The sequence below is a fragment of the Ostrinia nubilalis genome, chromosome 2 (genome assembly GCF_963855985.1).
Source record: "Ostrinia nubilalis chromosome 2, ilOstNubi1.1, whole genome shotgun sequence".
Taxonomy (NCBI): domain Eukaryota; kingdom Metazoa; phylum Arthropoda; class Insecta; order Lepidoptera; family Crambidae; genus Ostrinia; species Ostrinia nubilalis.
The window spans coordinates 14,669,368-14,696,808 of NC_087089.1; the positions used below are offsets into that span (position 1 = coordinate 14,669,368).

General features: G+C 36.5%; 3 protein-coding genes across 3 annotated transcripts; all 3 read right to left on the reverse strand.

Annotated features, from left to right (window-relative positions):
* Positions 1-284: 284 nt before the first annotated feature.
* On the reverse strand, positions 285-12,126 carry LOC135084934 (uncharacterized). Its single transcript, XM_063979695.1, has 8 exons — positions 12,038-12,126; positions 7,118-7,243; positions 5,716-5,872; positions 3,696-3,841; positions 2,066-2,126; positions 1,097-1,220; positions 738-833; positions 285-443 (listed from the first exon to the last, which is right to left on the reverse strand). Exons 2-8 carry the CDS (start codon positions 7,230-7,232, stop codon positions 351-353), a joined length of 792 nt encoding a protein of 263 aa, XP_063835765.1. The 5' UTR covers positions 7,233-7,243; positions 12,038-12,126; the 3' UTR covers positions 285-350.
* A 529-nt stretch (positions 12,127-12,655) lies between these two features.
* Positions 12,656-19,140, reverse strand: LOC135084954 (uncharacterized). The gene is made up of 7 exons (XM_063979713.1): positions 18,994-19,140; positions 18,081-18,228; positions 17,553-17,692; positions 15,091-15,151; positions 13,788-13,902; positions 13,150-13,248; positions 12,656-12,886 (listed from the first exon to the last, which is right to left on the reverse strand). The coding sequence occupies exons 2-7, from the start codon at positions 18,221-18,223 to the stop codon at positions 12,833-12,835; spliced, it is 612 nt and encodes a 203-aa protein (XP_063835783.1). The 5' UTR covers positions 18,224-18,228; positions 18,994-19,140; the 3' UTR covers positions 12,656-12,832.
* A 1,103-nt stretch (positions 19,141-20,243) lies between these two features.
* Positions 20,244-27,414, reverse strand: LOC135084751 (uncharacterized). The gene is made up of 7 exons (XM_063979493.1): positions 26,557-27,414; positions 25,509-25,620; positions 23,878-24,017; positions 23,321-23,381; positions 23,099-23,210; positions 21,724-21,819; positions 20,244-20,395 (listed from the first exon to the last, which is right to left on the reverse strand). The coding sequence occupies exons 1-7, from the start codon at positions 26,624-26,626 to the stop codon at positions 20,336-20,338; spliced, it is 651 nt and encodes a 216-aa protein (XP_063835563.1). The 5' UTR covers positions 26,627-27,414; the 3' UTR covers positions 20,244-20,335.
* Between the last annotated feature and the right edge of the window lie 27 nt (positions 27,415-27,441).

The following is a 27,441-nucleotide window of genomic DNA, read 5'->3' on the forward strand; positions in this document are numbered from 1 at the left end:
TTTTGAATTTTTTTAAAACTTTATTATTCTTTATGGTCTTAAAAAATGGTTGTATGGTTTTTATTTAAAGAATTTGGAATATAGGAATACGCAGCCAGTATTAAACAAACGATTAAGGCCCGATTCGACTAAACTTTTATCCGAGAATACAATAACTCCTAGTTTATCTGGCACATTGACAGTTTCAGTATGGGAAATATGTCAAAACTGACGTTTTATTCTGAGATTAATATTTAGTCTAGTTTGGTCGAATCCACCTTGAATAGGTAGAAAAAATACATAGATAGCAATATACTTTTTATTTCATGGAAATTGTTCAATAATAATCTTATAGAATTAAAACGTGTGAATCATGGTCTGATCAAATCACCAAGATCCAGGTCTGCCAGCACGTCATTTGCGATCTCGTGCACCGTTTCACTCAAGAAACTGGTGATTTCAGGCTGAAAATGAAAAGTAATAAGGTCAAAACTCCAGAACACAAAAATTTACAACGATCCAAAATTCTGCTATGTTTCGCGTGTCCAAATTTTCATATTCAAAATCTTAATCTCGCTGCTTAAATTAAGATTTTGAACATGAAAATTTTTATTTACACTACCCTGAAGTTGGGTTGCATCATCATAGTTTAACTTTAACAAACGTCAACAATCTGTCAAACTCCATACAAAAACACTAATATATTGAGGAGATAGAACCTAATTGGTTTAGATTATTGTTAATAATAAGATAATTACCTCGTAGAATTCTACCAAAGTTGGCACCAAATCTTTTAGAAAAAGATTCACAAAGTCGCTAGCTCCTTCGTGACCTAACAATCCTGTGATTTCAGGCTGAAAGAAATAAACGATATCATTGTAAGTAATAGCGTTTTAATTCGTTTATGGATCTCCTCATTTCTGATTCGATCTTGTAAAGAAACACCGAGAGGGATACATATAAATAATTTTAAATTGAGGAATAATAAGTAACGGCTAATTAGTAATTATAATACTTATAATAATAAGGTAAAGATTTCTAGTTCATTCGCTCTTCAGAAAAATGGGAAATTTTGACTCACAAGACTTTAGAACTTAGCATCGCAATAGAAAATTACCTCAATTGCAGACAAGCCGAAGTTGACTGTACACTCTCTGACGTTCAAAGATAGGCCATTGGACCCAAAAATGCTGAGGTTGACCAGAAGGTCGGCAGTTACTTTTGGATCTATAATCTTGAGTCTGGAAAGACAAAAATCTCCGTTACTAAGGACCTAGGTACTTCACCATTTGCTGATAAAATCAATCAAAATCATTAGGCTGGGTTGCTCCATCTTACTTCAACTTTAACAAACATCAAGTCTGTCAAACTCTGTACAAAAAAACCGTTTATGGTTAAAGTTACGGTTAAAATAAGGTGGTGCCACTCAGCCTTCGTTATTATTACTGATACTGCTGTTAAAAGTTACACCCTAGTTGAACTCTGGTTTAAATTGTCATTTACTTAGGCCCAGTTTTTTTATTCATAGTTAAAATAACTAATTGTTAAATTTTGCTACTAATGGTTAAATATAAGCAAAATGTTAACTAATAGTTAAAAAATGTACTAAAAGTCAGCTAACCATTGTTCGAAAAACATTTTTTTCTGATATTTATCCACTTGTCATTTGACATCTGCCAAATTTGACTATTGGTTATTTTAACTACGAAAAAAAAAACTGGGCCTTAGTACGGAAATGTCATTTTAATCCATGTTCGTCCCTAGTGTAACTTTTTATTAAGGAGGATAGTGTCCAGCTAAAGTCCTATAGGTTAGTCTCTCTTATTATCACCAGTCATTGTGACCATAGATCTTAACATTTATCAAAGACTAGTAGCCGCCCGAGACTTCGTACGCGTGGATCCCGGTCCCTAGGGGTGGAGTTTTGTAAAATCCTTTCTTAGCGGATGCCTACGTCATAACATCTACCTGCATGCCAAATTTCAGCCCGATCCGTCCAGTGGTTTGAGCTGTGCGTTGATAGATCACTATGTCAGTCACCTTTGAGATATTTAGAAATACGTTTGAAACTAAAATTACAACTTACTTTAATTTCCCATTTCCAAAAACGTTGACTCCCATGGCTGAGACATCAAGGTCGTATTTATCTGAAAAAAAATTAGGTCATTATTAATTCAATAAACACCATAGAAATTAGTTTCCTTGCATTTATGTTATTAAGTGAGGAGGACCAATAGAGCCATAGAAAAAAGCATAATTATTATCACAAATTAGAAATGATTCCGAAAAGTTTCAAATTATTTTCTTCAAAATCAAAAACCCAAAAATATGTTATTAAATATAGACCACTAGTGGCACTTATGAACGTCAAAATACAGTACAAAAAAGGTAGCCCTTGGGGCACTTATGTCTCTTTATCTTTTGGGTCCTACCAGCGCTTCGAGACAAACATTGGCAAGTGCTGAGAAGAAACGCCGGAACAAACTCGGTCAAGAATTTTCTTTAAGAATTTTTCCAGTGGTCCAGGTTTTTTTTTTAATTTTGTGTAGGTATATTTATACCACCACTATACATATAGTTAGTGAGTATGTTACTTACGAGTAAGTTCAAATAACATACTTTTAACGAAACAAATAGGTAGTTACATGGGAATAAGTTATCCAAAATTGAACAAGTCTTATTTATTGACCACTGTTATCATATCATGTAGGAGATCTTACATAATATCGGTCACTGACTGCTTCAGTGGCACTTATGATTAGTGAACTTAAATAGATGTATTAAATCAGGTCAAGTCCTTGTAGATAACAAACGTAACAATACACCATTTAACAAATAAACTGAACTAGCTGTGCTCCTGACTTCGTATGCGTAAAAATAGTTTGAATATTTTTTCCCGTTTTCGCAATATTTTTCGATGATGCTAACACAAAAAGATTTTTTCAAATCTGACCAGTAGTAGTTCCTAAGGCTGAGTTGCACCACCTAACTTTGACCGTAACTATAACGATAACGGTGCTTTTTGTATGGAGTTTGACAGAATTTTTGACGTTTGTCAAAGTTAAAGCAAGATGGTGCAACCAGCCTAAGATTAGCGCGTTCAATCAAACAAACTATAAGCACCTATAAGCGCTCCTGCACACGACGCCGCTACCGCACCGACGCCGCGCCTTTGCACTGTTCATACGCCGCCGCGCCATCAAAGCATAATTTCGCCCGCGGCGCGGCGGCGGCGATGCGGCGGCGCGGCGGCGGCGCGGCAGCGGTGTTCACGCGGCGCGGGCGAAATTATGCTTTGATGGCGCGGCGGCGTATGAACAGTGCAAAGGCGCGGCGACGGCGCTCATATACGCCGCCGCGCCATCAAAGCATAATTTCGCCCGCGGCGCGGCGGCGGCGATGCGGCGGCGCGGCGGCGGCGCGGCAGCGGTGTTCACGCGGCGCGGGCGAAATTATGCTTTGATGGCGCGGCGGCGTATATGAGCGCCGTCGCCGCGCCTTTGCACTGTTCATACGCCGCCGCGCCATCAAAGCATAATTTCGCCCGCGGCGCGGCGGCGGCGATGCGGCGGCGCGGCGGCGGCGCGGCAGCGGTGTTCACGCGGCGCGTATAAACAGTGCAAAGGCGCGGCGACGGCGCGGCGGCGCGGTAGCAGCGTCGTGTGCAGGAGCGCTAACTGTATAAATGAGTAGATATTCTAGAAAATGTTAACTACCTGCTTCCACTTCAAGTTCTGGTATCCTTCCTACAAGTATGATTCTGTACCGTTGGAGCAGGAGTGAGGTCATGGTGACGCTCAGGTCATCCACCACAAAGGTTCCAAGGTTTGACATTACGGTGTCGGTGAGTGACACACGAGCCCTGGAATTGTAACACTTCATTAGCTTGTGATGTGTATTTTTTATCAAACTGTTACAGCAAAGGAAATTATTTCTAGAGTTCCATACCGCACCCAAAGGGTAAAAACTTCAAACATTCACAGAATATTAACCCATTATAGACTGAGTTTTCTTAAAGTGTCAGATTTTTGTTTTTTTGAAATATGTTCATAATTATGGTCTACATAATGCTATACAAGCATTAAAAAAATGATCCGACCTGTAATCTAGAAAAAAAATGCTGGTACCATATGGTACCGCTAGCCTCTTACCGTGTCAGTCTGTTAAAACATAACTTTATCATGGGCTTTATAAAAATAGGGTTAATTATATATTTTATTATTATTATTATATGCATTAATATACAAGCAAATAACAGAAGTGATATTAAATGTAAAAAAAACTGTATATTGGGTAAGGAATATTCATTTTTATCTTTGAATATTCAAAAATTTGGAATGGAGCTTGGCATTGCACACTGCACTTAGCCCCATGTAACATTTCCTATACTCTAATATTGTTCGAGAGTTGCAATTATCTCGAGTTCTTTCTATAAATATCTGCTTCGTTTTGGGACCTTCATCGTCCTCCAAAACTGCCAATGTTTCGTGTAAGTTACATCTAAAATAAATAAAAACCCATGGTTTTGTAAAGTATAGGAAACTATTTTACTTTATCTTCCTGTATACCTTATATACCATTAAATATATCACATACTTCCCAATAAATACAGTCATCATCATCATCATCATCATTTCAGCCATAGGACGTCCACTGCTGAACATAGGCCTCCCCCAATGCTTTCCATGTTGATCGATTGGCAGCGGTCTGCGTCCAGCGCTTCCCTGCTACCTTTACGATGTCATAATAAATACAGTAAAAACTGAAAATCATAAAATAATTAAAAAGACACGGTAAGCGGCTAGCGGTACCGTACGGTACCAATAATTTTGACATACAATATTTCCCATTATTATTATCTATCGACGTAATTTACACCATTTCACAATAAGAGCACTTATGGAGAATATAAGATTGTAACAAAATCAGTATTTCACTATCACACAAAAAAAATATGATCACTTACTTACTTGAATGGCGCGTCAATTTTTAAGAAAAAATTTTGATGCGCTCACTTCAATCATTAATTACACACAACTGAAAAGAATAACTGTAAATTTTTATTCCTAGAAGCATAGACCATATCTATTGGCTACGACTTGCATCAATCAGAGCACTGCATCTTTTCACGTGTTAATGTATAGAGCCAAATTAAAACACACAAAAAAGTGGTACCATATGGGACCGCTAGTCTATAATGGGTTAAGTTCTATAAATATTGATTTCAAAATAAATAATTAAAATTAAAATCAATATTTCAATTTAATTTAATTATTTACCAACTCACAACCTCATAAAGTTAGCACGAAGGTACTAGATGCAGGCCGCTACCAACCGAGCGATGTGGAAATTATTGGGAGAGGCCTATGTTCAGCACGAGACTATTCCCACCTCTCGTCCCCACCACTGCATCTCTACTCCAGGATCTACAGCTTGACCGCCACAAAAACCCAACCAATGAAGGTCAAGTTTGTCCCGGGGAAAAGTTAAACTGTCGTTGGACCCGCAACGAAATTAATCAGAAGAACATAGGAGGAGTTCGAAATTAAGGTTCGACTTCCCTCCATTGCAAAGCCTATGTTCAGCAGTGGAGGTCCTATGGTTGAAATGATATGATGAAAGTAAATAATGAATGAATATAAGCGGCTAAAATACAACAAAAGTTTTTTTTGCCGTACGGAACGATTCGTGCACGAGTCTGATTCGCACTTGGCTGGTCTACTAAGTTAGTCTTACCCAGGAAACGGTATGATTTCATCGTCCAGGTCAATCTGGCTTATGTTCAGAGGGTCCAGTGGAGGAATTACACCCGAGCCGTTGAGTATAATGTCCCTCACAGTCTCTAGAAGGTCCAAAATAAGTTGCTCCAGCTGACTGTTTCGGGAGTTCTCCCCTGGAAAATAACATTTTAAAGGTAAGGAATTGTGAACTCTATTTGACCATACTGGCGATATGACGTCACTCGAAGGCAAACGTCTACAACTATAACAAAATAAAAATTATTTTTATTTATTATTATTGATAAAAATTGTGTATTTGCATAAAATAAGACACATTAATTGCGTTTAATCACCAAGTAATTGCGTTTAATCGCGCATTCCACGTACGGACCGACAAACTTGGCGCGAACGGGTAGTACGAGTATGTCACACCTATGAACTACTAAGAACTACTATGAACAAACAGCTAAACAGCACAAGGATGTACCTAAAGATATAGCCGGTTTCTCCAGTGCGTGTTTTGCCCTACACAATCAACAAATCATGTCAACATTCAACATTTTTGTAGACAATTTTGTTGAATGTTGAAATTTTTTTGTTGATAGTGTTATTTATTTGGTTTATTACCCACAAAGCTTTTAGAAACATTTATTACGATGAACATCACTTAGTTAAGGACAGAGAACGTATACAGAAAAAAAGACAGAAATAGCACATAGGTATATAGGTATTACCACAGAATAATAATAAGTACCTACTACGTACAGAAGTTTTACTTCGCGAAGGTATTTAAAAAAATGTATGCTCAATGTCATTAACAATATGGTGTAATTTAGCCTGTCTCAAGAGTCAAGCACCATTTTTTTGACAAACGACAGTGATCGGCACTGCGCCGAAGCTATAGGGCTGACTTCGGTAAAATGATGTGACGTGAGGTGCCAAACTGCGGAAAATGGCGGAGGAAATACATGATTTAGCACATTTAGCATGAATTATCATGAATAATATTAACTACTTATTTACCTCTCAGTGTCTTGAGGCAACTTAAAAAAGTACATTCTGTGTTTTTATTATTATTTAGGCAGTTAAATACTGCACAGTATTTAGTACACCATTTTCTTTATTTTCTTCCATCATACACAAGAATACGGTGCTATCCTGTCGCAACAGCGATGCCCATCGCAATGGGACTCCACTCAGCATATGCCGTGGCCCACGGTGGGAAAAGCCACGACGCTGGTTTTCACCCCATGCCGAGTGGAAGTCACGGACACTAACCTAAACTGCATATCAATATCAACAAGGTATAAATATGTAGATAACAATAGTACCGCATTTTCATATCTTGACGGATGTACCAGTTAAAGCCAAGTTTGTCCCACAGGAAAGTTAAGCTGACATTGGAAATTAATACTTACTACTTTGAGATAATGCTCGCAATAATTTGGACTCGCTTGTTGGTGAAATTTTAATGTCAGCGGGCACCGAAGCCACAACGGCGATAACCGCAAACAGACACCACAGCAATCTCATGATGGATAACTCTGAAAAAAGAAATATTCAAGTACGTATATGTACCATCAATAGTAAGTAGTCTTCGGACATTCTAACAGCAATCCTAACGGCAAAACTCAGTCAATGCCTGTTTGATTTATTGGGTGATTTTTGTTTCATCAATTTTGATGATTTTGATGACATTTGTCAGCGAAACTTCAGATTTGAACATAATAATAATAACTTTATTTATTTCTCTCTTTACAAAATACATAAAGTCACAATTTGTAACGGGTAATTATAACAACAAGTAACAGAAATAAGTATTTCGTAGAGACTGGTGTCCGTACTAGGATACCCTGTGCTACACTACAGCACACCAGGCCTCCACCACCGGCTAATCGATACTGCGTGGTTGTGTTAACTATTTAAGGTAAGTACGTAAGTATATTAGGAACAAACTAAAAATAAAATAAAAAATAGAATGATAACATGTCATTTACACAAATAGGCAAAATAAATGATAAGAAGTACTATTTCAAAATTTAACTTTAACTTTAAAAGCAATCTTTCTTTCTAATCTTTTGTGTAAGTGTGTGTGTATGTGTGTGTGTGTGTGTGTGTGTGTGTGTGTGTGTGTGTGTGTGTGTGTGTGTGTGCGTGTGTGCGTGTGTGTGTGTGTGTGTGTGTTATGTGTTAGATATAGTATTGTTTTAATAAAAGCCTCACTTTCTTCGTAATTTTTAGATATTAACCATTCGGTTAGAAGTTTCTTGCATTCTACTTTTGTTAGTGGATATATATTAAGCAAACACGTCATAATATGTCAAAATCACCCCTCCCGCGCCGCTCCTATACCTCAGGCACTGACTGAGTTAAGAACTAAAGTCTGATTTTTAATTCGACGGAATTCTGACAGCTGTCATTTTTTGACAATTCAGAGGTAATAAGCCTTTTTTGCTTTGAATTATTAATAAATAATATGAAATGAAATTTCATCAAGTACAACTTACAAGAATGAACTATTGTTTGTTTTGTGAAATCAATGTACACTAATTATTATGTACATTTTAGAGATTAAATAGAAAAAAACGTGTTTTTAACACAGTAAAACAACATATTATCATAAACGAAAATATGTATTGATCATCAACCATCATTATCGTCATCATAATCAACTTGGATTATAAAATTGGCATCTTGTTAAATTGGTTATTTTATGAAGCTAAGATTTTATTAACAAAAGGATTTTCATAAAAAAGGTTTGTAACCCATGGATTATTGGCCAGGGAGTCCAGTAATAGAAAAATAATTTCCCAATTTTTTTTGTAACTTCAAAAATATGATAATAAAAAATCAAATAACCATTTTGAAATGATCAGTACATTTTTAAGCCTTAGTTTTTCAAGTGAAACCTTAAATTCACGAAAGGATTATTTTTTAATTTGTGAAAATGCTCTCCTTTCTTAGTGGGAATGTTTCAATGTTAGCAACACTTCTGAAATGTCAAAATTCCGTCGAATTAAAAATCAGAGTTTATAGACCATTATTTATTAAACAATCGGCGATCAAAAATGTAAAAACCCAAGCCTATAAATAAATAAATAATAATAAATATCCTTGGACATTTTACACTGCGCTTCTAGTCCCAAACTAAGCAAAGCTTGTACTATGGGTACTAGACAACGGATATGAACATACTTAAATACTCTTTTTTTTTGTAAATACATACATATTACAGGGTTTTAGGTAAATGGGTATATGAGCCGACACTAGCCCATGTTAACATGGGCATATAAATGGTATGGTGAAGTCAGAAATTTGATATCATCATTTTTTTTTTTATTATTTTCATACAAAATAAATTTTATAAAATCCGATTTGCATGAAAATTAAAAAAATTAAAATGAAGATATAAATTTTCTGACTTCACCATACCATTTATATGCCTATGTTAACATGGGCTAGTGTCGGCTCATATACCCATTTACCTAACACCCTGTATACATAGATAACACCCAGTCCAATACAAACAAATATGTTCATGCACACAAATATTTGTACTGTGCGGGAATCGAACCCGCAACCTCCGGAATAGTAGTCCGTTTCGAACCACTACACCAAACGGCCGACTATACCACCTATACCACGGTAATACTATCATACAGTATTGTAACTTCATATAAACGGACGAAACGCGAACTTTCCTTCGAAATTCAAATCTCGGTATGCGCTCGACATGCAAAAGTCGGGGGTGTCGCGAATGCGCCACGGTAATAAACGAATGATGTGCTGTTTTTGAAACAGTAAGCGCTCTTTTTTATAAAAATAATTACAACTACCTATTTATACAGGGTGTTAGGTAAATAGGTTTATAAGCTAACACTAGCCCATGTTAACATATTATGCATATAAATGGTATGGTGAAGTCAGTGATATCATTTTAATTTGTTTAATTTTCATACAAAATAAAATTTATAAAATCAGATTTGTATGCAAATTAAAATTATCAAAATGATGATTTCAATTTTCTGACTTCACTAAGTATAACATTTATATGCACATGTTAACATGGGCTAGTGTCGGCTTATAAACCCATTTACCTAACACCCTGTATAATAATCAAGAATTTTGTACGCCTCAGTCGAGGCGCATACATTTTACGGTCGCAAATTTATAAGATTTATTACTAAATCTTAACACAAATATAATTTTTAATTAAATCTACTAATCACAAAACAACACGCATTTTATCCTATTTCATTCAGTGAGTTATTTTGTTTGTCAAAATAAAATAAAAAATTACAATCACAAAATATATTCACAAAACTAGATAAAAATTCTAAGTAGCAGATGTAATGAAAATATTGTCTGCAGGTAGGCAGCCCTATCGCATGTTGTCATATGGTGACGTACCGCGCGGCTATTGACATTTATTTAAAAAATATGGCAGAGTTGGAATACTGTATAGATAGTATTACCGTGCCTATACGTACCATCAACAACAGTGTTAACTATCCATTGCCTGTCATGTATTCTCGTTCTATCGCAAAGAATCACCATTTGATGAGAGCTCAGATCATAGAAGGGAATAGATGTGAAACGGGGGCGTGGCGCGTGTCTCCGCGATATGCCCAGAAACGAACATCGCCCGCGACGCCAGGTTAGTCGCGATTCAGTCGTACTGAGGAAATGTTCTCCGATATTGTTGGATAATGCGTCGTAACGTGCAATAACATAAGTGAAACGAAGAACTACAGGAACAATGAAGTCATTTACCACATGTAAGTATTGCAAATCCATTGGTATTTTGCTTATAAATAAAAAAACTAAACATTTTTACGAACGAATTCAGTGCCGTGACATTTACTGCGATATCGAAATAAGTGGTGATAAAAATTCAAACACGTTGTACATTGACGATTTAGTTAGCAACCACTTTATGTCATGCGTAACTACTGCGCAATGTATTTTATTTCTTACGATATCCACTGACGCGTGAAAATACACAGTACGGCCGCATGTGCCGGTCGTAACATAGTGCAGGGCTCGTGTTCTAATACGGTTTCCTATTATCGATAAATAGAAGTAAATTATTATTTTCTATTTTCTAATTTTGAATGAAAAAATCATGAGTTGCTTGCGATTTTTAAGTTTTTACAAAAACAATAACAATAGTACCAGTACCAGTACGGCCGCATGTGCCGGTCGTAACATAGTGCAGGGCTCGTGTTCTAATACGGTTTCCTATTATCGATAAATAGAAGTAAATTATTATTTTCTATTTTCTAATTTTGAATGAAAAAATCATGAGTTGCTTGCGATTTTTAAGTTTTTACAAAAACAATAACAATAGTAGAAGGGATTAGTAACTGTCAACTATGTAATTACTATAAGAGCTAGTTGAAAGCCTAATATAGGCATTATTTTTGATAAACATAGGCGGTACGAATTTCGCCATAATTAAAAAGTTAATGCGCGATAGTAGTTAATAATAATTACAGTGATCCTGTTATTATTATTAAAGTAAATAATAATTATATTACCAATATTGTAAATACTGGTAAAAATCGCAAGTACCTAAAAGTCATGGGTTAAGCCCATGACTTTTCATACAAACTTTGTCAGTCTATAACTTCTATACTCCATCGATAACGACATTGAGCTTTGGTTGGGGTAAATTAATATAAGGTAACTTCATTTAGTCCCAATAATTGATTCTGAGTTTTTCGTCCATACAAAATGGAACTGACTCCTTTATGCAAAAATCGTTAAAGAACATAATAATAACGTATAATAATTAAAAGGTTTTCATACAAGCATTTTTTAAACCAATTTCGAGCCTTGCCCCCAGGATTTAAAGTATCGATATCTTATCGACTCCATTTTATCTTTCTTCTCTCTAATTGCTTTTTTCAAAGTGTGCGTCACGTCACGCGGCCATTGATTGGCCATAAGGCACGCCTTCTGGCCAATCACAGCACTTTTAAGCCGGTTGCACATGTTGTCGTAGACTCTCAGTCGCTTTGTTTTTACACAGTTGAATGTGTGTGTGGGAGCTGTGGTGGGGGAAATGTGGGGACACTGGTTCTCGTTGTAGTTACGCGCGACTTCATATCTATTCTCTTTCTATGATCTGAGGATGAGAGCGAGAGCAAAAACGGATATGGATAGTTAAAAGTGTGGCCGTGTATACCTACATGAGAAAGAACTTCTCTAGGTGTTAATGAATAGGAATTCTGGAGAATAACTTACCCGTAATTTAACTATTTTGTTAATCTCACCTAAAATATGTATGTAGGCCTACTTATTATAAATGAAATAATGTAAAAAATGCTGCTTACCTCAGGTAAGCCAAATAACGAACGCTCTACTCCTTGTCTTATTAATTAGTGGCTCGGATTAGTTGATAACGATTACAATTTCAGAAATACAGTTATCTTGTTATCATATCAATGGTGAATTAAATTATTTGTTCAGCCACAACTTCGTGATAGTGTTCTTCAGCTAAGTGGATCATCGTGAGGGACGAAAGGACTATTCCCACCTCTCGTTCCCACCGCTGCAACTCCTGTGTAGCCAGGATCTACAGCTTGACCGCCAATAAAAACCCAACCAGTGAAGGTCAAGTTTGTCCCAGGGAAAGTTAAACTATCATTGGACATGCAACAAAAATATAATCAGAAGAAGATAAGTGGAGTTCGAAGTTTGGACGTAGACATAGTACCCCCGGTTTGTCTACCACGAGATTCTTAACTTGACCATGCTCATTTAGGTACTAGGTACATTAGTATAAACTAAAGCCTATTTTAGTTTCGAAATTATTCTGGGCTAAGAGCAAATAATTAAGAAAATTGAAAATTCATCTTGAGTGATCTTAAATCAATTCAGACACGAAAAAAGGCAAAATATAAAATCATCAAAATCCTTTAATTACCAAAATAAAACAAAAATTGATTATTACTTAAGCATGCAATTATGATCCACGATTTCTCAACATGATCGAAATTGTTAGTAGGTAGGTACGCGTTTTAAATTTTCATCCATTCATTCATTTCTTTTGCCTTTTCATCCATCCAACTTGGCCGGTACTTGGCAATTACTTTCCACGTGCCAAGTGTCGAAGTACCAATCGAAGCTCATGAGTGAACTGCCTGATATAGTATCTTTGCAAGATTTTCGTTTATTACAGTCTGAAAACAAAAATAAATCAACATCAAACGAATCTATGTTACTCAAAGGTGACTGACTGACTGACATAGTGATCTATTAACGCACAGCCCAAACCACTGGACGGATCGGGCTGAAATTTGGCATGCAGGTAGATGTTATGACGTAGGCATCCGCTAAGAAAGGATTTTACGAAACTCTACCCCCTTAGGGGGTAAAACGGGATCCACGCGTACGCTTTATGATAGCCAATAGAATTTAACTAAATGGAAACCAAATCCCTCACCTCGTTTGATTTAATAAACTCCGGCACGGTTTTCATCAAAAAAGTTTCGACTGTCTTCGAATAATCAATGTTGTTGATTTTCACGTTCACCCTTTTGGTCTGTAACAAAAACATAATAATATCATCATCGTCATTATCAATTTAATCGCAAGGGGACTTTGTTATTTTTTTGCGCCAAGCCTTTTTTTTCGTTGAGTGGCTATTCTAGTTCTATGAAGTCCCAGTATCATATGACCGGTACCGATCTATTGTGATCGCCGCTATTTTCCTTACAGTTCGCCTCCGAGTCCTGCATCCAGTAAGTCGTGCAGTATCTTTTGGGGGGCGATATTTTACATCTTGTGGGCTTAGGATGTGTTTACCCAGGTGTAAGCTCCGCTTAATTCCCAGTTTGTTTATTTCCAATTCCAACTAATCTATAACGTTTTTTTCATCATCAAGTCGTTCAATCTCTACAGCAGGAGCACAGCTCTTTCTAATCTACCAGAGGCAAATAAAGGATTTGGCTTGTCTAACACTCTCCTCCCTGCAGCCCTGGCCAGACAAAGAGGAGGAGTCTCATCGTATATTTGTCCGTTAGTCGACTTTTTCGACATCCAGGGAATAGTGGATCGCAAAATATTTAAATAAAATCATACCTTAATGGCTTTGACTTTAAACTGCAAATTGGAAACGCTGCGTAATTTAAAATCGAAGTCGTCAGAAATGTCAAATATGGCTTCACCAAGTATACGGAGCTCGAAGATGGTGAATCTGAAAATTTATAATTAAGTCATAAGTCAAAATGTTTTATTGCATCATTAATAATAAAATGAATAATTATTTGAAAATATGCTTATTAGGTTGCACCTACCTCATAAAAACTTTGATAACCCTGTTATAACCTCTACAGTGGTGGAATTTAAAAAATGTTAAAAACTGGCTTCTTTATCTTAATTTTTCCATGCTTTTTTAGCTTTAAAGATTACTAATTTTCAACCGACTTCAAAAAAAGGAGGAGGTTCTCAATTCGACCCGTATGTTTTTTTTTTTTTTTCTATGTTTGTTACGCGATAACTCCGCCAATTATGAACCGATTTGAACAAATCTTTTTTCAGCGTATAGGTAATACCTCAAGGGTGGTCCCATTTAAATTTAATAATAAAAAAAACAACCCCCAAGGGTGGAAAATTGGGGATGAACTTTTTTATACGCAATATCTCCGCCGATTATAAACCAATTAGAACGATTACTTTTTTGTTGAATAGGTATTATCAAAAGGGTGGTTTCATGCGAATTTGAAGAAAATATTTCACCCCCAAGGGTGGAAAATTGGGGATGAACTTTTTTATAATATACATTAAGAATAATAATAAGGTCTCAATGTACTGCCTACCTTCAGTGGTAACATCAAGGTAATAATTAGTTAACTAAAAAGCAAGAAATAAGTTAAATTTTATAAAAAAAAATAAAACCGACTCCAAAAAACCTACACTAAAAAGTATAATAATAATTACTAATTACCTACTTATTTATTAGGACGAATTATTAATATTTATGTAGGTATACCATGATTGATACTTTTGGAGTCGGTGCAGGCAAACTTTACATGTTTCATAATCTTGGCACCGACTCCAGAAGTATCAATCATGGTATACCTACATAAATATTAATAATTCGTCCTAATAAATAAGTAGGTAATTAGTAATTATTATTATACTTTTTAGTGTAGGTTTTTTGGAGTCGGTTTTATTTTTTTTTATAAAATTTAACTTATTATACATACATTCAACAATTTTCACCCCCCTGATGGTTGAACTTCGAAAAACCTTTTCTTATTCGTCGTCTAAGTATTTTATTAAGAACTAGGTGTCAAAAATGTTTTCTGCGTTTAAGGGTTTAGGTTGGGTGTTCAGAATCACTTTCAGGCCTTTTCATTTTATACAGAAAAAATCTACTTACTGCCCTTTTGCTTTTCCACTTGATTTCGCTCCGAGAAAATTTAGTTCAGCCTCACCTTTACCTGAAAAAGAAAACAAAATTTTGTAAGTGCTGGCGGAAATCAGATTCAGAACAATATAATATAGATGCTATCTATATGATATTTAAAATAGATTGCTACTGCACTTTTTCAATTTTGTCTTAAAAAATACAAAAGCATGGCGTCATAATTATGTGACCTTTTGTATGGAGCGTTTTTGGGAAAGTTCAATATGATTTACCTACAAATAGTGACTATGAATCTCGGGATGTTTTTTATTACCATTTTTGCTTGAATTCAGACTAGCTTTCCGCCCTCGTGAAATTTCGTCTGTGACAGAAAAACTTTATCGCTTACCTGTTTCAAAAACCGGGATAAAAACTATCTTATGTCCTTTCCCAGGACTCAAACTATCTCTATGGCAAATTTCACCAAAATCAGTTCAGTTGTTTAGACGTAAAAGCGACACAGACAGACAGACAGAGAAAAAAAGGAAAGGGGAAAAAAGGGAAAAAAGTAACTCTTTCGCATCTATATACACTTGCGAGCAAAAGTATGGAATCACTTACATGAAGTTGTTTTCACGCGATCTTGTGAACTAACGAATTTGTTAGTAACAAAAAAAGTGGCACCATTTTAAAGATTAAACTTTTAACTTTAAATTGATACCAAATTCATTTAAATCACACCAGCATTTAAAAAGATATCCCGGCTGATATAAAGAAGTAAGGAAAAAGACATGTATCAACTGTTTGATACGTCGCGAGTTGCGGTCTATTTAACCCCTAAAAAAGCACGTGATTTCGGATTTTTGCTTTCACACGTTGATCCTTACACATCTCCGCTTCTTTTGACACTTTACCTGGGATTCTACACCTTCAGAAGCAGCACAAATCGTTGCATTATTGCAAGAAGGGCTCAGCCAGCGGGCTGTCGCACGTCAGCTCCACATAAGCCAGTCTTGGGTTTCTAAAGTTTTAAAACGCTTTCAGGAGACTGGTGGCTTTATCCCGAGATCAAGTTCTGAACAGCGCCGGTGCACATCGCAGAGGGATGACCGTTTTTTCATGTCAAACTCTCTATGAAATCGTTATTTCAATGATATCGACGTCCAGCAAGAGCCCAGAAATGTTTGTAGGATAGCTGTTAGCGAGTGGACAGTTCGTCTTAGATATGAGCAATAGAATTTGACTCCAAAAAGGTCTGCCACAGGCTCGAAACTGACGGCAAGTCACCGACTAGCACGTTTTCAATTAGCTCGCACTTATTTTGATGGGAAGGCGAGTAATGGAGGTGAGTTTTGTTCTCCGATGAATGCAGACTGTGTTTGCAGTGCAGCAGTCGAAGAGGTCGGGTCTATAGGCGGCCTGGGGAGAGATTTGTGCAGTGCTGATTCGCTGAAACAGTGGCTTATAGGGGTGGCTTGCTCGACTTCCCATCGAGATGTGTACGAGCAAATTGAAAGCGTGCTTATCGGTGACCTGCCGTCAGTTTCGAACCCGTGGCAGGCCTTTTTGGAGTCAAATTCTATTGCTTATATCTTAGACGAACTGTCCACTTGCTAACAGCTATCCTACGAACATTTCTGAGCTCTTGCTGGACGTCGATATCATTGAAATAACGATTTCATAGAGAGTTTGACATGAAAAAACGGTCATCCCTCTGCGATGTGCACCGGCGCTGTTCAGAACTTGATCTCGGGATAAAGCCACCAGTCTCCTGAAAGCGTTTTAAAACTTTAGAAACCCAAGACTGGCTTATGTGGAGCTGACGTGCGACAGCCCGCTGGCTGAGCTCTTCTTGCAATAGTGCAACGATTTGTGCTGCTTCTGAAGGTGTAGAATCCCAGGTAAAGTGTCAAAAGAAGCGGAGATGTGTAAGGATCAACGTGTAAAAGCAAAATCCGAAAACACGTGCTTTTATAGGGGGTAAATAGGCTGCAACTCGCGACGTATCAAAGAGTAGATACATGTCTTTTTCCTTACTTCGTCACATTAACCGGGATATCTTTTTAAATACTGATGTGATTTAAATAAATTTGGTATCAATTTAAAGTTAAAAGTTTAATCTTTAAAATGGTGCCACTTTTTTTGTTACTAACAAATTCGTTAGTACACAAGATCGCGTGGAAACAACTTCATGTAAGTGATTCCATAGTTTTGCTCGCAAGTGTATATAAAAATGAAACCCGTTTTCCGTTGTCACGACATAGCATGAAAACGGCTTGACAGATTTGGCTGATTTTTTTTTGTAGTTTTCTAATACTCTGTACAAGGTTTTTACGGAAAAAAATATAAAGAAAATCTCTACGCTAAGGCGGTACGAAGTTCGCCGGGTCAGCTAGTTTATAATATTATTATTAGTACCTATAGTAGATTATTTATTATCGCATCGAGTGACATGAGTGAGTTGAGTAGTATGCAATTTTGTTTGATAAACTTACCGATTGAAAACTCCAGCCGTGGGAAAGACACATCGAAGTATAACTTAGAGTCCAGGGAGCTATAATTCAGTTGGTGTACAACAAAGTCACCGACGCCCGTGAACAATAGCTTCTCCAATAGTACACTGTATCCGAAAATACTGAAAATTACAAACATGATCATTATTTTCACTGTAAAAATCATGGTAAAAGTAAAAATCTATGTATCTGGTGAAGGTCAGGTCTCGGGAACCTGGATGCGGGAACCACAGGACGGGTCGTTGTAGAATTCCGTGGGGCCTTTGTCCAGCAGTGTACGATTTTTATTTAAAACAAACAAAAATCCTAGGTCGCGAATACACGCTCGGAAGTATGGGCGAGACACGACGAATCGAACTGAACTGCGTGTCTACACTGTCTGATTCCATCAACTTCGCGCATAATGTAAATGCGCCATCAAATTCATACCTAAATATCTTTGGAGAGTAGACCTTTCAAGATTTCAAATAAAATGTCTCTCTTTACATAAACTAGATTACTTTGACTTACTCTGGCAAATCTGGGTGCTGTTGTGCTTGTTTCCACTTCGCAATAGTAAAGTTTTCATAACCATTCTCTTTCAGGAAGTGCCTTGCTAATTCCACTCCACCCTCCAACATTTTGGATATAATAGAATCCATCAGAGAAGACATGGTTACTGAAATATAAACAAAAATACAGGGTTATTTGTAAAATACCAGTAACCTCGCCAACACAATACAACAACATTGTTTTATATAACTCAATAGATATAATTCTGGAGTTTTCACCGAAATCAATAAAAAAAAGTTGTAGTACTATCGTGACATTTGTAAGTCTGACTCATTCATAAACTAAATAACGATGACACTCGTTTGTACTCGTACTCATTTCCAATTAATAGCATTTACGAGTAGTAAGGTAGTTAAAAGCTCTTACATAGTGTCTCAAAGTAGTATCTACTAATTGTAATTAGATTACTAAACGTGGTAACTAATAGGTATAAACAGAGATCTTTTGGCGAATATTTAGGAATAAATTGATAGATGACAATGAGAGTGCAATTGCACTTATTGGCTCAGACAATTACTTATAACGCATTAGCGCCCGCGACTTCGTACGCGTGGATCCCGTTTTACCCCTTAGGGGTAGAGTTTCGTAAAATCCTTTCTTAGCGGACGCCTACGTCATAACATCTTCCTGCTTGCCAAATTTCAGCCCGATCCATCCAGTGGTTTGGGCTGTGCGTTGATCGATCACTATGTCAGTCAGTCAATCACCTTTGAGTTAAGTATATTGTATTTAGATTTTAACAAATGCAGATATTTTTTCTAAACTATATGTTTAGCAACAATTTTGTTTGCCACGTTGAATCAACATAAAAATCTGAACATACATTAAATTATGCAATAATTAATCTCCGTAATGGTGAATAAATACTCACAAACTTTTAGATTGTTCACTTCCGTTGTTAGTTAAATCTGATAAATTATTGACACAGACTACTGTTGAAACACTTCCACGTATTAACGAGTTTTAACAGAATAAAATAAGTCTTTGTCTCATTCAGAGCAGATTACAACAGGGACAGGCTGACTAGTACTTTGTCTCGATAGTGTGACAAAACGGTAATTCCCCTGCCATCATTGTTTGGTGTTGCCAAATAAAAAATACTATCCACACGTGACACCGTGACTGGGTATTTCCAGCGATTTCTATGTTAATATTGTTTTGTGTTACCAGCTATGAAATACTGGAAGTACACACTGTGTACTTACACACGTGACTCGTGACTGAGTATTTCCAGCGATTTCCGTGTTATCTGTTGTCAGCTGTTCGTGCTTTTGTGATAACAAAACGGTAAATCCCCTACTATTAACATACCTGTTGTGCGTCTTGCCAGCTACAAAATACTGGTCCACACGTGACTCGTACTATCGGCCACAGTGTTAACTATTCATTTGCGTTTTTGCTCTCGCTCTCATCAAAGGGGATTCTTTGCGATAGAACGAGACGATATGACCAGCAATGGGTAGTTAACTGTTGCCGATAGTACGTGACTAAGTAGGTAAGTATTACCAGCGATTTGCGTGTTATTTGTTTCCAGTAAAAACATTTCTGGTGACTCAGGTAGGTATAGATACAGTGCCATGATTGCTAAAGGTGATTTTGTTACCCTGATCTGTGATCAGCAATCCTATTCTATCCTATCCTTACTTCCTACTAATAATATTATTAAATGTGAGTTTGTGAGGATAGATGGAATGATGTTTTTTACTCTTTCGTGCAAAAACTTACTAAACGAATTTAGACCAAATTGACAAGTGAAAATTGAATTCTTAAATTACGCCGATCTTAAGTAATAGTATAATAGTTGTAGTGACCACAGCTATGATTTTAGAAAAATACCTTACCACAAAATTAAATACGGCTTTACTTTGTTAGCGCCATCTATCGGCAGAGTTGAACTGTTACTGTCGCCTGATACGCGCTATTTATAGCACGTGCTAAATGATGTATGTAATTTCATGTGTTGTTATAGATGGCGCTGATAATGTTGCTCGAATTTTCATTTCTTCAGAAATATAACAAAAACTCAATGCTTTAGGTGTATAAAGTAGGTAAATAAATAATACTATCGAATCGACAACTTAACAATGTCCTCCGAGCCACGATATAACTAAAATAAAATAATTTGAACGCTAAACACTTTTATTCTTATGATTAAAATAATATTTTATCTTTGAAATGCAATATCTTTATTGGATCTATCTTCGTTTGTATTTTCATAACGCATCTTTCACAGCTTCCGTGATGTAGTACACCAGAACTTCACTAATATCATCCTGGAAAATTAAAATTTGTAGTTATAATAAGGCACACAAAACATGACAACGATCAACACTGGTTGGTCACACTCATTTTTTTAAATATAGGTTAATCAAGACTTACGCCCGTATTCACAAACGATGCTTGCTAAAGTGAAGCAGCAAATCGAACGCACAGCGTTAAATAGAGCTCTATGATTGGTTCGTATGTCACCCTGTGCGTTCACGAGTACTGTGAGGCCTCATAGTAATGTTTGTGAATACGGGCGTTACTCCACGACACTTTCCAACTCAACAGGCCTGTATAGCTAGAATAAAATTCATAAAATTCATAAAATTCATTTATTTTTGCAAATAGGCTTTAAAAAAGCGCTTTTACACGTCCCAATATTAACCCTAAATCTTACATATATATAAATCTACAGCTTAATGAAACCCAACCACTAAAAGGATTGAACTGTCTTGGACAACTACGAAAATACAGGGTGGAATTTTGTAATGCCACCTAGAGGTAAAGTACTCTTAATACTGTTGATAGAAAATTTTACTCAAAGAACACATTCCTTTATTTTTGAAAAAAAATAGAACTACATACAAAGATTTCCAAAAATTTGAATGCCACACCCGGGAATCGAACCAACTAAAATATGTTAAAAATTACATCCTGTATTTTTATTGCATAGATCGTTAGGGTCAAGTTTAAGGATGAATTCTCTCCAACGAACTTGATAAATTAAATGAAAGGAAAACCATGAAATCTTAAATTATTTTAGTTATTTACAGAAAATTGTATGGTACCTATAATAGAAAAATTTCGAAAATTTTTCAAAAATCTTTGAATGCAGTTTTATTTTTTTTCAAAAATAAAGGAATGTTTTCTTTGAGTAAAATTTTCTATCTGCAGTATTAAGAGTACTTTCCCTCCAGGTGGCATTACAAAATTCCACCCTGTAGGAGGAGTTCGAAATTGAATATTGTATACAGACTGAAAACGATAAGTGATCTCACTCGGTTATTTCTAAACTAAGTACATATACAAGATATCGAAAAACTGATCTTAAAAGTGCTTCACGAGCTCTATCTGATAGAGCGATTAGGTACGATATCTTATGTAGTTTTAATAAGTATGTGGCTGTACCAAATGTATGGAAACTGAAAACATAGAATTTTCGGATAGATCCAGTTTATTCTGTAACCTATTCATACCGTTCTCATGAAGCACTTTCAGGATCAGTAACTAGTTTTTCGATATCGTCTATATTTAGTTTAGAAATAATCGAGTGAGATCACTTATCGTTTTCACCCTCTATAAGTAGATAGAGTAACCTATTTATGTATGTACTTACGTTGTAATCGTTGATCGTGCTGGGCAGTGTTGTGTTCAAGAACTTGTTCACTTTGCTGGAGATATCCTGGCCCATCCAGATGACCGTCATGTTAGACTGAAACAAAAATACAGGGTGTTAGGTAAATGGGTATATGAGCCGACACAAGCCCATGTTAACATGGGCATATAAATGGTATGGTGAAGTCAGAAAATTGATATCTTCATTTTAATTATTTTAATTTTCATACAAATCGGATTTTATAAAAATTATTTATTTACCTAACACCCTGTATATTATTAACCCTAAATAAAATTAAATACCTACTTTGTGATTCTGGCAGTGTAAATAGAAAGGGACAACTCTACTATGCGTGATGTCGTAAAAGGTAACTAAAGGACGTCGCACATTTATCAACACGGAAAGGGATCGTAACCGTATCAACTCGAGGAGGTCAGTATTTTTTGTACGAAACTCCATACTGCAACACTTATCCGCACCGTAACGTAAACGCCTCGCCTTGCAATTGACAGCTCGCAAAAGGCGATACGGTGTTGATCCCTTTCCAAGTTGATAAGTCTGCTATGACCTTAAGAGTAGGCGCACACCGTTGATTTTTAGTTGGCCGATAGTTGTGCCCGATTTTAATTTTTATGAAGAATCGGCCAAATCGAATCGGCGTAGTGTGCGCACTCCCATACATGCCCATACTGATCAACTGCCCGATCAATTCCGCGCACACCTCCCGCGATTCGGCCAGTATAACCGCAAGGTTGGTATGGCCATGGGTGGTGGTGGGTTGATCAACTGCCCGACTAAACTATCGGCCGATGAAAAATCAACGGTGTGCGCCTACTCTAAGGGATAAATATGCGAACATTCAGGCCTCCCCAATCCGTTTTATTCGTTTCAGTATATTCAAATGAGTAATGACATCCGCTGCTGAACAAAAGCCTCCCCCAAAGATTTCCATAACGAGCGGTCCTGCGCTGGCCGCATCCAGGTTCTTCCAGCGACCTTCACCAGATCGTTGGTCCACTTAGCAGGTCCACTGTGGTACCCGTGCGGTGGCTCCACTCACTGCTACTTAAGTTTAGCAAACCTGCAGGCTATATCTGTTACTTTGATTTGGTTAATACCATATTAATGTGATAATGAATAACTTACCGTAAACCGGCCGATGGGGCAGCAAAGTTCTGGAGTGGAGGCCACGTACCGGAAAGCGCAGCGTAGGACGTCCACCCATAAGGAGAGCCGACGACCTCATAAAGCTATCAGGTAGGCGCTGGATACAGGCCACCAGCAACCGGCCATTGTGGAAATCATTGGGGGAGGCCTATGTTCAACAGTTGACGTCCTGTGGCTGAAATGATGATGATGATGATGATTAACTTACCGTAATTTTACCTATTGAAAGAGTGGCTTCGACATCGCGAACTGTGATGCCCGACAATATCCCGATTTTGACAGAAACTATGCCCGCTACATTGATGTTTGATATAGCAACACTGGAAAAAGATATTTTTCATAAAATAATAACGTCCTTGAATATTTTAAGCACCGCCATCTAGTGCCAAAATTGGCAAAGTGTTTTACAGAAAAATTAGATTTATTTTACCTTCCGTTATATTTTGCGGTTAAGTCCATGTTCATCAACTTGAATCTTACGTCGGTTCTATCTACAAAAAACAAGAAAATAGATTCATTATTCAAGTCTAGAACTATGAAGATAAGCGACGGTAGGGTTTTAATAATGTAAAGGACGCATGTTTTCTTCTCGTTTCTTATGATTTAAATTCCCGGTTAGAAGATCTATGAAAGAAAGGTGAGTAGGTAGGCTAGACTAGAGCATTTGTATGTAATAAAACGTTCTTACGAATAGTACATTAAAGATAAAATGTGTGACGTTTGGTTTGTGACAGATGCGTAGTACCTACTTATTATTATTCTGTGACAGATGATACACTATACGCTCGTTGTTCTGTTACAAGTAAATGCTCTACTTAGTCTATACTTACACCTTTATGTCTGAGACTAAGACCAGCACTGTTGGATTCATAATAATAATTATACTACCTACTTTATACTACTTTTTGGGACACCCTATAAAAATTCTGATTGTGAATCTATTTGTGGTGCTGTGAGAATAAATGAAAAGAAATGTCCAATACATACTGAAAGTGGCTGTGATGAGGGGCAAGGTGACCGAGTAGGTGATCCTGGACAGCAGCGTGTTGTATCGGAACTTGTCCAACTCGATGTTGCTGATGCCCGTCACTCGGATGTCGCCGACTGTCGCGTTAACTACCAACAAACTGACAAAAACATTATTAAATTCTTTAAAGCAAATCAAAATCAATTTATTTGCTGGATAAATGACTGGAATGACAAATAGTGAAATAGCTCGCACATAATTGTCCACGACATCTGACAGCAAACTATCATCAAATTCTTTAAATTAAATCAAAAACCATTGATTTGCTGGATAAATGGTACGAAAATGATAAATAGTGAAATAGTTCGCTCGCACAAAATTCTCCACAACATGCAATTAATTAACTTCATCATCTTTGCCATAGGACGACCACTGCTGAACATAGGCCTCCCTCAATGCCTTCCATGTTGCCCGGTTGGTAGCGGCCTGCGTCCAGCGCCTTCCTGCTACCTTTATGATGTCGTCGGTCCACCTTGATTAGCATCATCATCATCTTTTTCTTCTGATACTTAGCACCAGCCAATATGTCGTCTACAGGATGAAATTAATATCGTTGGCATATTTTTAAAATAAGACAGGTTAGGCGTTTCCACCAGAGATGTGCGAGGATGCGTAGCGAGGGATGTGTTTGTAACGAATAGAATAGTTTCATTTATTTCGCCTCGGTAGATGAAGCGACGCACATCTCTGGTGGAAACGCAGCCTTTAAAATGGCCATAGAGGATAGAGAGCAGAAGCTAGTAAGTGTTTTTTAGAAACAAATGACAGGAATAATAAAATGTTTTTAACTAAAATTCCCCCTTGACTCATCTCTACACGCTCACGCCCATAATTTTTTGGCTAATATGAGATGCTATATGGTGACTGTATGACATCATGACCGCCCAAATGTACGTTCTTTGTGGAATTAAAGTATAAATAAATTTCAGTAAACTCTCAGTAAAAATACTTACAAAAATTAAAATCGGGCACAACTGTCGGCCAACTAAAAATCAACGGTGTGCGCCTACTCTTAAGGTCATAGCAGACTTATCAACTCGGAAAGGGATCAACACCGTATCGCCTTTCGCGAGCTGTGAATTGCAAGGCGAGGCGTTTACGTTACGGTGCGGATAAGTGTTGCAGTATGGAATTTCATACAAAAAATACTGACCTCCTCGAGTTGATACGGTTACGAACGACCCCTTTCCGTGTTGATAAATGTGCGACGTCCTTAGGTTACCTTTTACGACATCACGCAGTAGAGTTGTCCCTTTCTATTTACACAGCCAGAAGCACAATAATAATACTGACTTCTTTTTCAGTAGATGAAGCGACGCACATCTCTGGTGGAAACGCAGCCTTTAAAATGGCCATAGAGGATAGAGAGCAGAAGCTAGTAAGTGTTTTTTAGAAACAAATGACAGGAATAATAAAATGTTTTTAACTAAAATTCCCCCTTGACTCATCTCTACACGCTCACGCCCATAATTTTTTGGCTAATATGAGATGCTATATGGTGACTGTATGACATCATGACCGCCCAAATGTACGTTCTTTGTGGAATTAAAGTATAAATAAATTTCAGTAAACTCTCAGTAAAAATACTTACTCTGTCACGGGTAAAGAATAGTTGTAAGAAAAGCCCTTAATTTCTAAAGGGTCATATCCACTGTCTGTTAGGTTCTGGCTGATCTCTTTAATCTTTTTTTCAGCGAAGATCTCTAAAAAAATAAACATCGCTTTAGAGACTTCTTTTAAAATGTATACAGGGTGTTAGGTAAATGGGTATATGAGCCGACACTAGCCCATGTTAACATGGTCATATAAATGGTATGGTGAAGTCAGAAAATTGATATCTGCATTTTAATTATTTTAATTTTCATACAAATCGGATTTTATAAAAAATATTTTGTATGAAAATTAAAAAATTAAAATGATAATATCAAATTTCTGACTTCACCATACCATTTATATGCCCATGTTAACATGGGCTAGTGTCGGCTCATATACCCATTTACCTAACACCCTGTATAGGCCAGTAGAATTAAACACAAAAATGAATTAAATCGGAAATTATTCCTACTAAAGATTTTAGTGCTTTAATGGCTTCATTAGTTGCCCATAAAGACTCTCCTAGGTTTTCGACTTCGACGGAGTTGTGCTTAAGTGGTGGGGGCCCCCGAAAGGGGCGCTTTTCCGGTTTTCCGGTTATACCGCGTAAAGGACTTACCCTATCGAAAAGTGGTCCTCCTGACGGTTGAAGGGCATTTAATCCTGCATTAAATAAGACCAAATTCATATGTTTTGAACAAGCCGTTCTCGTGCAAATGTTCGGCAAAGTAGAAAATATGTGTATAATTAATGACCCTCTTGGTGTGCAAGTGTGGTTAAAATTTTTTTTTTGTTTGTTTTGGGCCGACTCGGTGTAGGTTTCGTTGTCGATACGACAAGGAGAAGAAGAAGCAACAATCTTAACCAACGGGAGAATAATCCACTAAGGAATCGAACCCATGATTTTATTCTTATAAAAAAAATGAATTGATTAAAGAAGTAGCGGACTACAATACATCCCTGTCTTTACAAATTATCTAATTTGTATGCTTTGACATTCTTTACAAAATTGGAGATTGACTTTTATGAGTATGACTTTCACTTACTAGTTATTTGAGCGTTTGCACCAGTCAGGATCGTCAGGAAGAAAGCAAGCAATGTAACGAACACTTTCATTGTTATTTTTGTGTTAATTTTTCACAAATAAAATCAAATAAGTTAATTTTAACTATGTTAAGAACACGTCTTAATACACTATAGAAGTTTAAGTAGGTAGTTGATTGTAACAGAATTAAAATTCCGATTTAAAATTTCATTTATATCCGGCCTTAGAAAATTCAGAAATGACTTATTTTAACTGAACGTTAGAAATAACAAAGTAAAATTATTTAAAACAAAAGGTTTTATTTGACACGTTTATCTATTGAGTATAATTAATTGTTAAAATATACGATTTAAGAACAAACACATGAAACCAATTGCCTCATGAATTGTAATTATGTTAGTTAATGTTAATTAATTTGATTGTACATGTATTAAGTTCATTTACGATGATTTTAAGTACTTGTCAATGTTAATAATGGGCTCGTCATATTAACTCCTGTCATATATTAATAATAATCTTTTCTATAAAAAAAAAATTAAAAAAAAATAGTATAAATAAATATTTTTAGAAACGAAGGTAGCTTATTTTCTTAGGTTAGTTCAAATAAACATAAAAACATGCATTATAATAATTTATTAAGAATCGTAATTAATAATCACAGAAGTTGACTAAAAAAATACAGAAACATGGATAAATGCAATAATACGTTACATAATAAAGAATAAAAATCAGTCGGCTCAGCCTGACTATAGTTTTTCATTAAACTTTTTATAGCAAAACCAAGCACAACTGAAAAGCAGCTAAAGAAGACGGTGGTAGAACCCCAAGAATTCATATGTCCCACCAGTGCCGTACTTAGGGCAAATGCCATGGGCATTAGGAAGTC

Excerpts from the sequence above, each read along its gene's own strand:
- LOC135084934 (XM_063979695.1), bottom strand. The coding sequence starts at position 7,232 with ATGAGATTGCTGTGGTGTCTGTTTGCGGTTATCGCCGTTGTGGCTTCG. Across the intron at positions 5,873-7,117 it reads GCGAGCATTATCTCAAAGTA|GGGAGAACTCCCGAAACAGT; the intron begins GTAAGTATTAAT and ends GTTATTTTCCAG. Across the intron at positions 834-1,096 it reads TCGGCTTGTCTGCAATTGAG|CCTGAAATCACAGGATTGTT; the intron begins GTAATTTTCTAT and ends TATTTCTTTCAG.
- LOC135084954 (XM_063979713.1), bottom strand. The coding sequence starts at position 18,223 with ATGTCTTCTCTGATGGATTCTATTATATCCAAAATGTTGGAGGGTGGA. Across the intron at positions 13,903-15,090 it reads AGTGGAAAAGCAAAAGGGCA|ATTCACCATCTTCGAGCTCC; the intron begins GTAAGTAGATTT and ends ATAAATTTTCAG. Across the intron at positions 12,887-13,149 it reads AGTTTATTAAATCAAACGAG|ACTGTAATAAACGAAAATCT; the intron begins GTGAGGGATTTG and ends TTTTGTTTTCAG.
- LOC135084751 (XM_063979493.1), bottom strand. The coding sequence starts at position 26,626 with ATGAAAGTGTTCGTTACATTGCTTGCTTTCTTCCTGACGATCCTGACT. Across the intron at positions 23,211-23,320 it reads ACCGCAAAATATAACGGAAG|TGTTGCTATATCAAACATCA; the intron begins GTAAAATAAATC and ends ATCTTTTTCCAG. Across the intron at positions 21,820-23,098 it reads TTTCAATAGGTAAAATTACG|TCTAACATGACGGTCATCTG; the intron begins GTAAGTTAATCA and ends TTTTTGTTTCAG.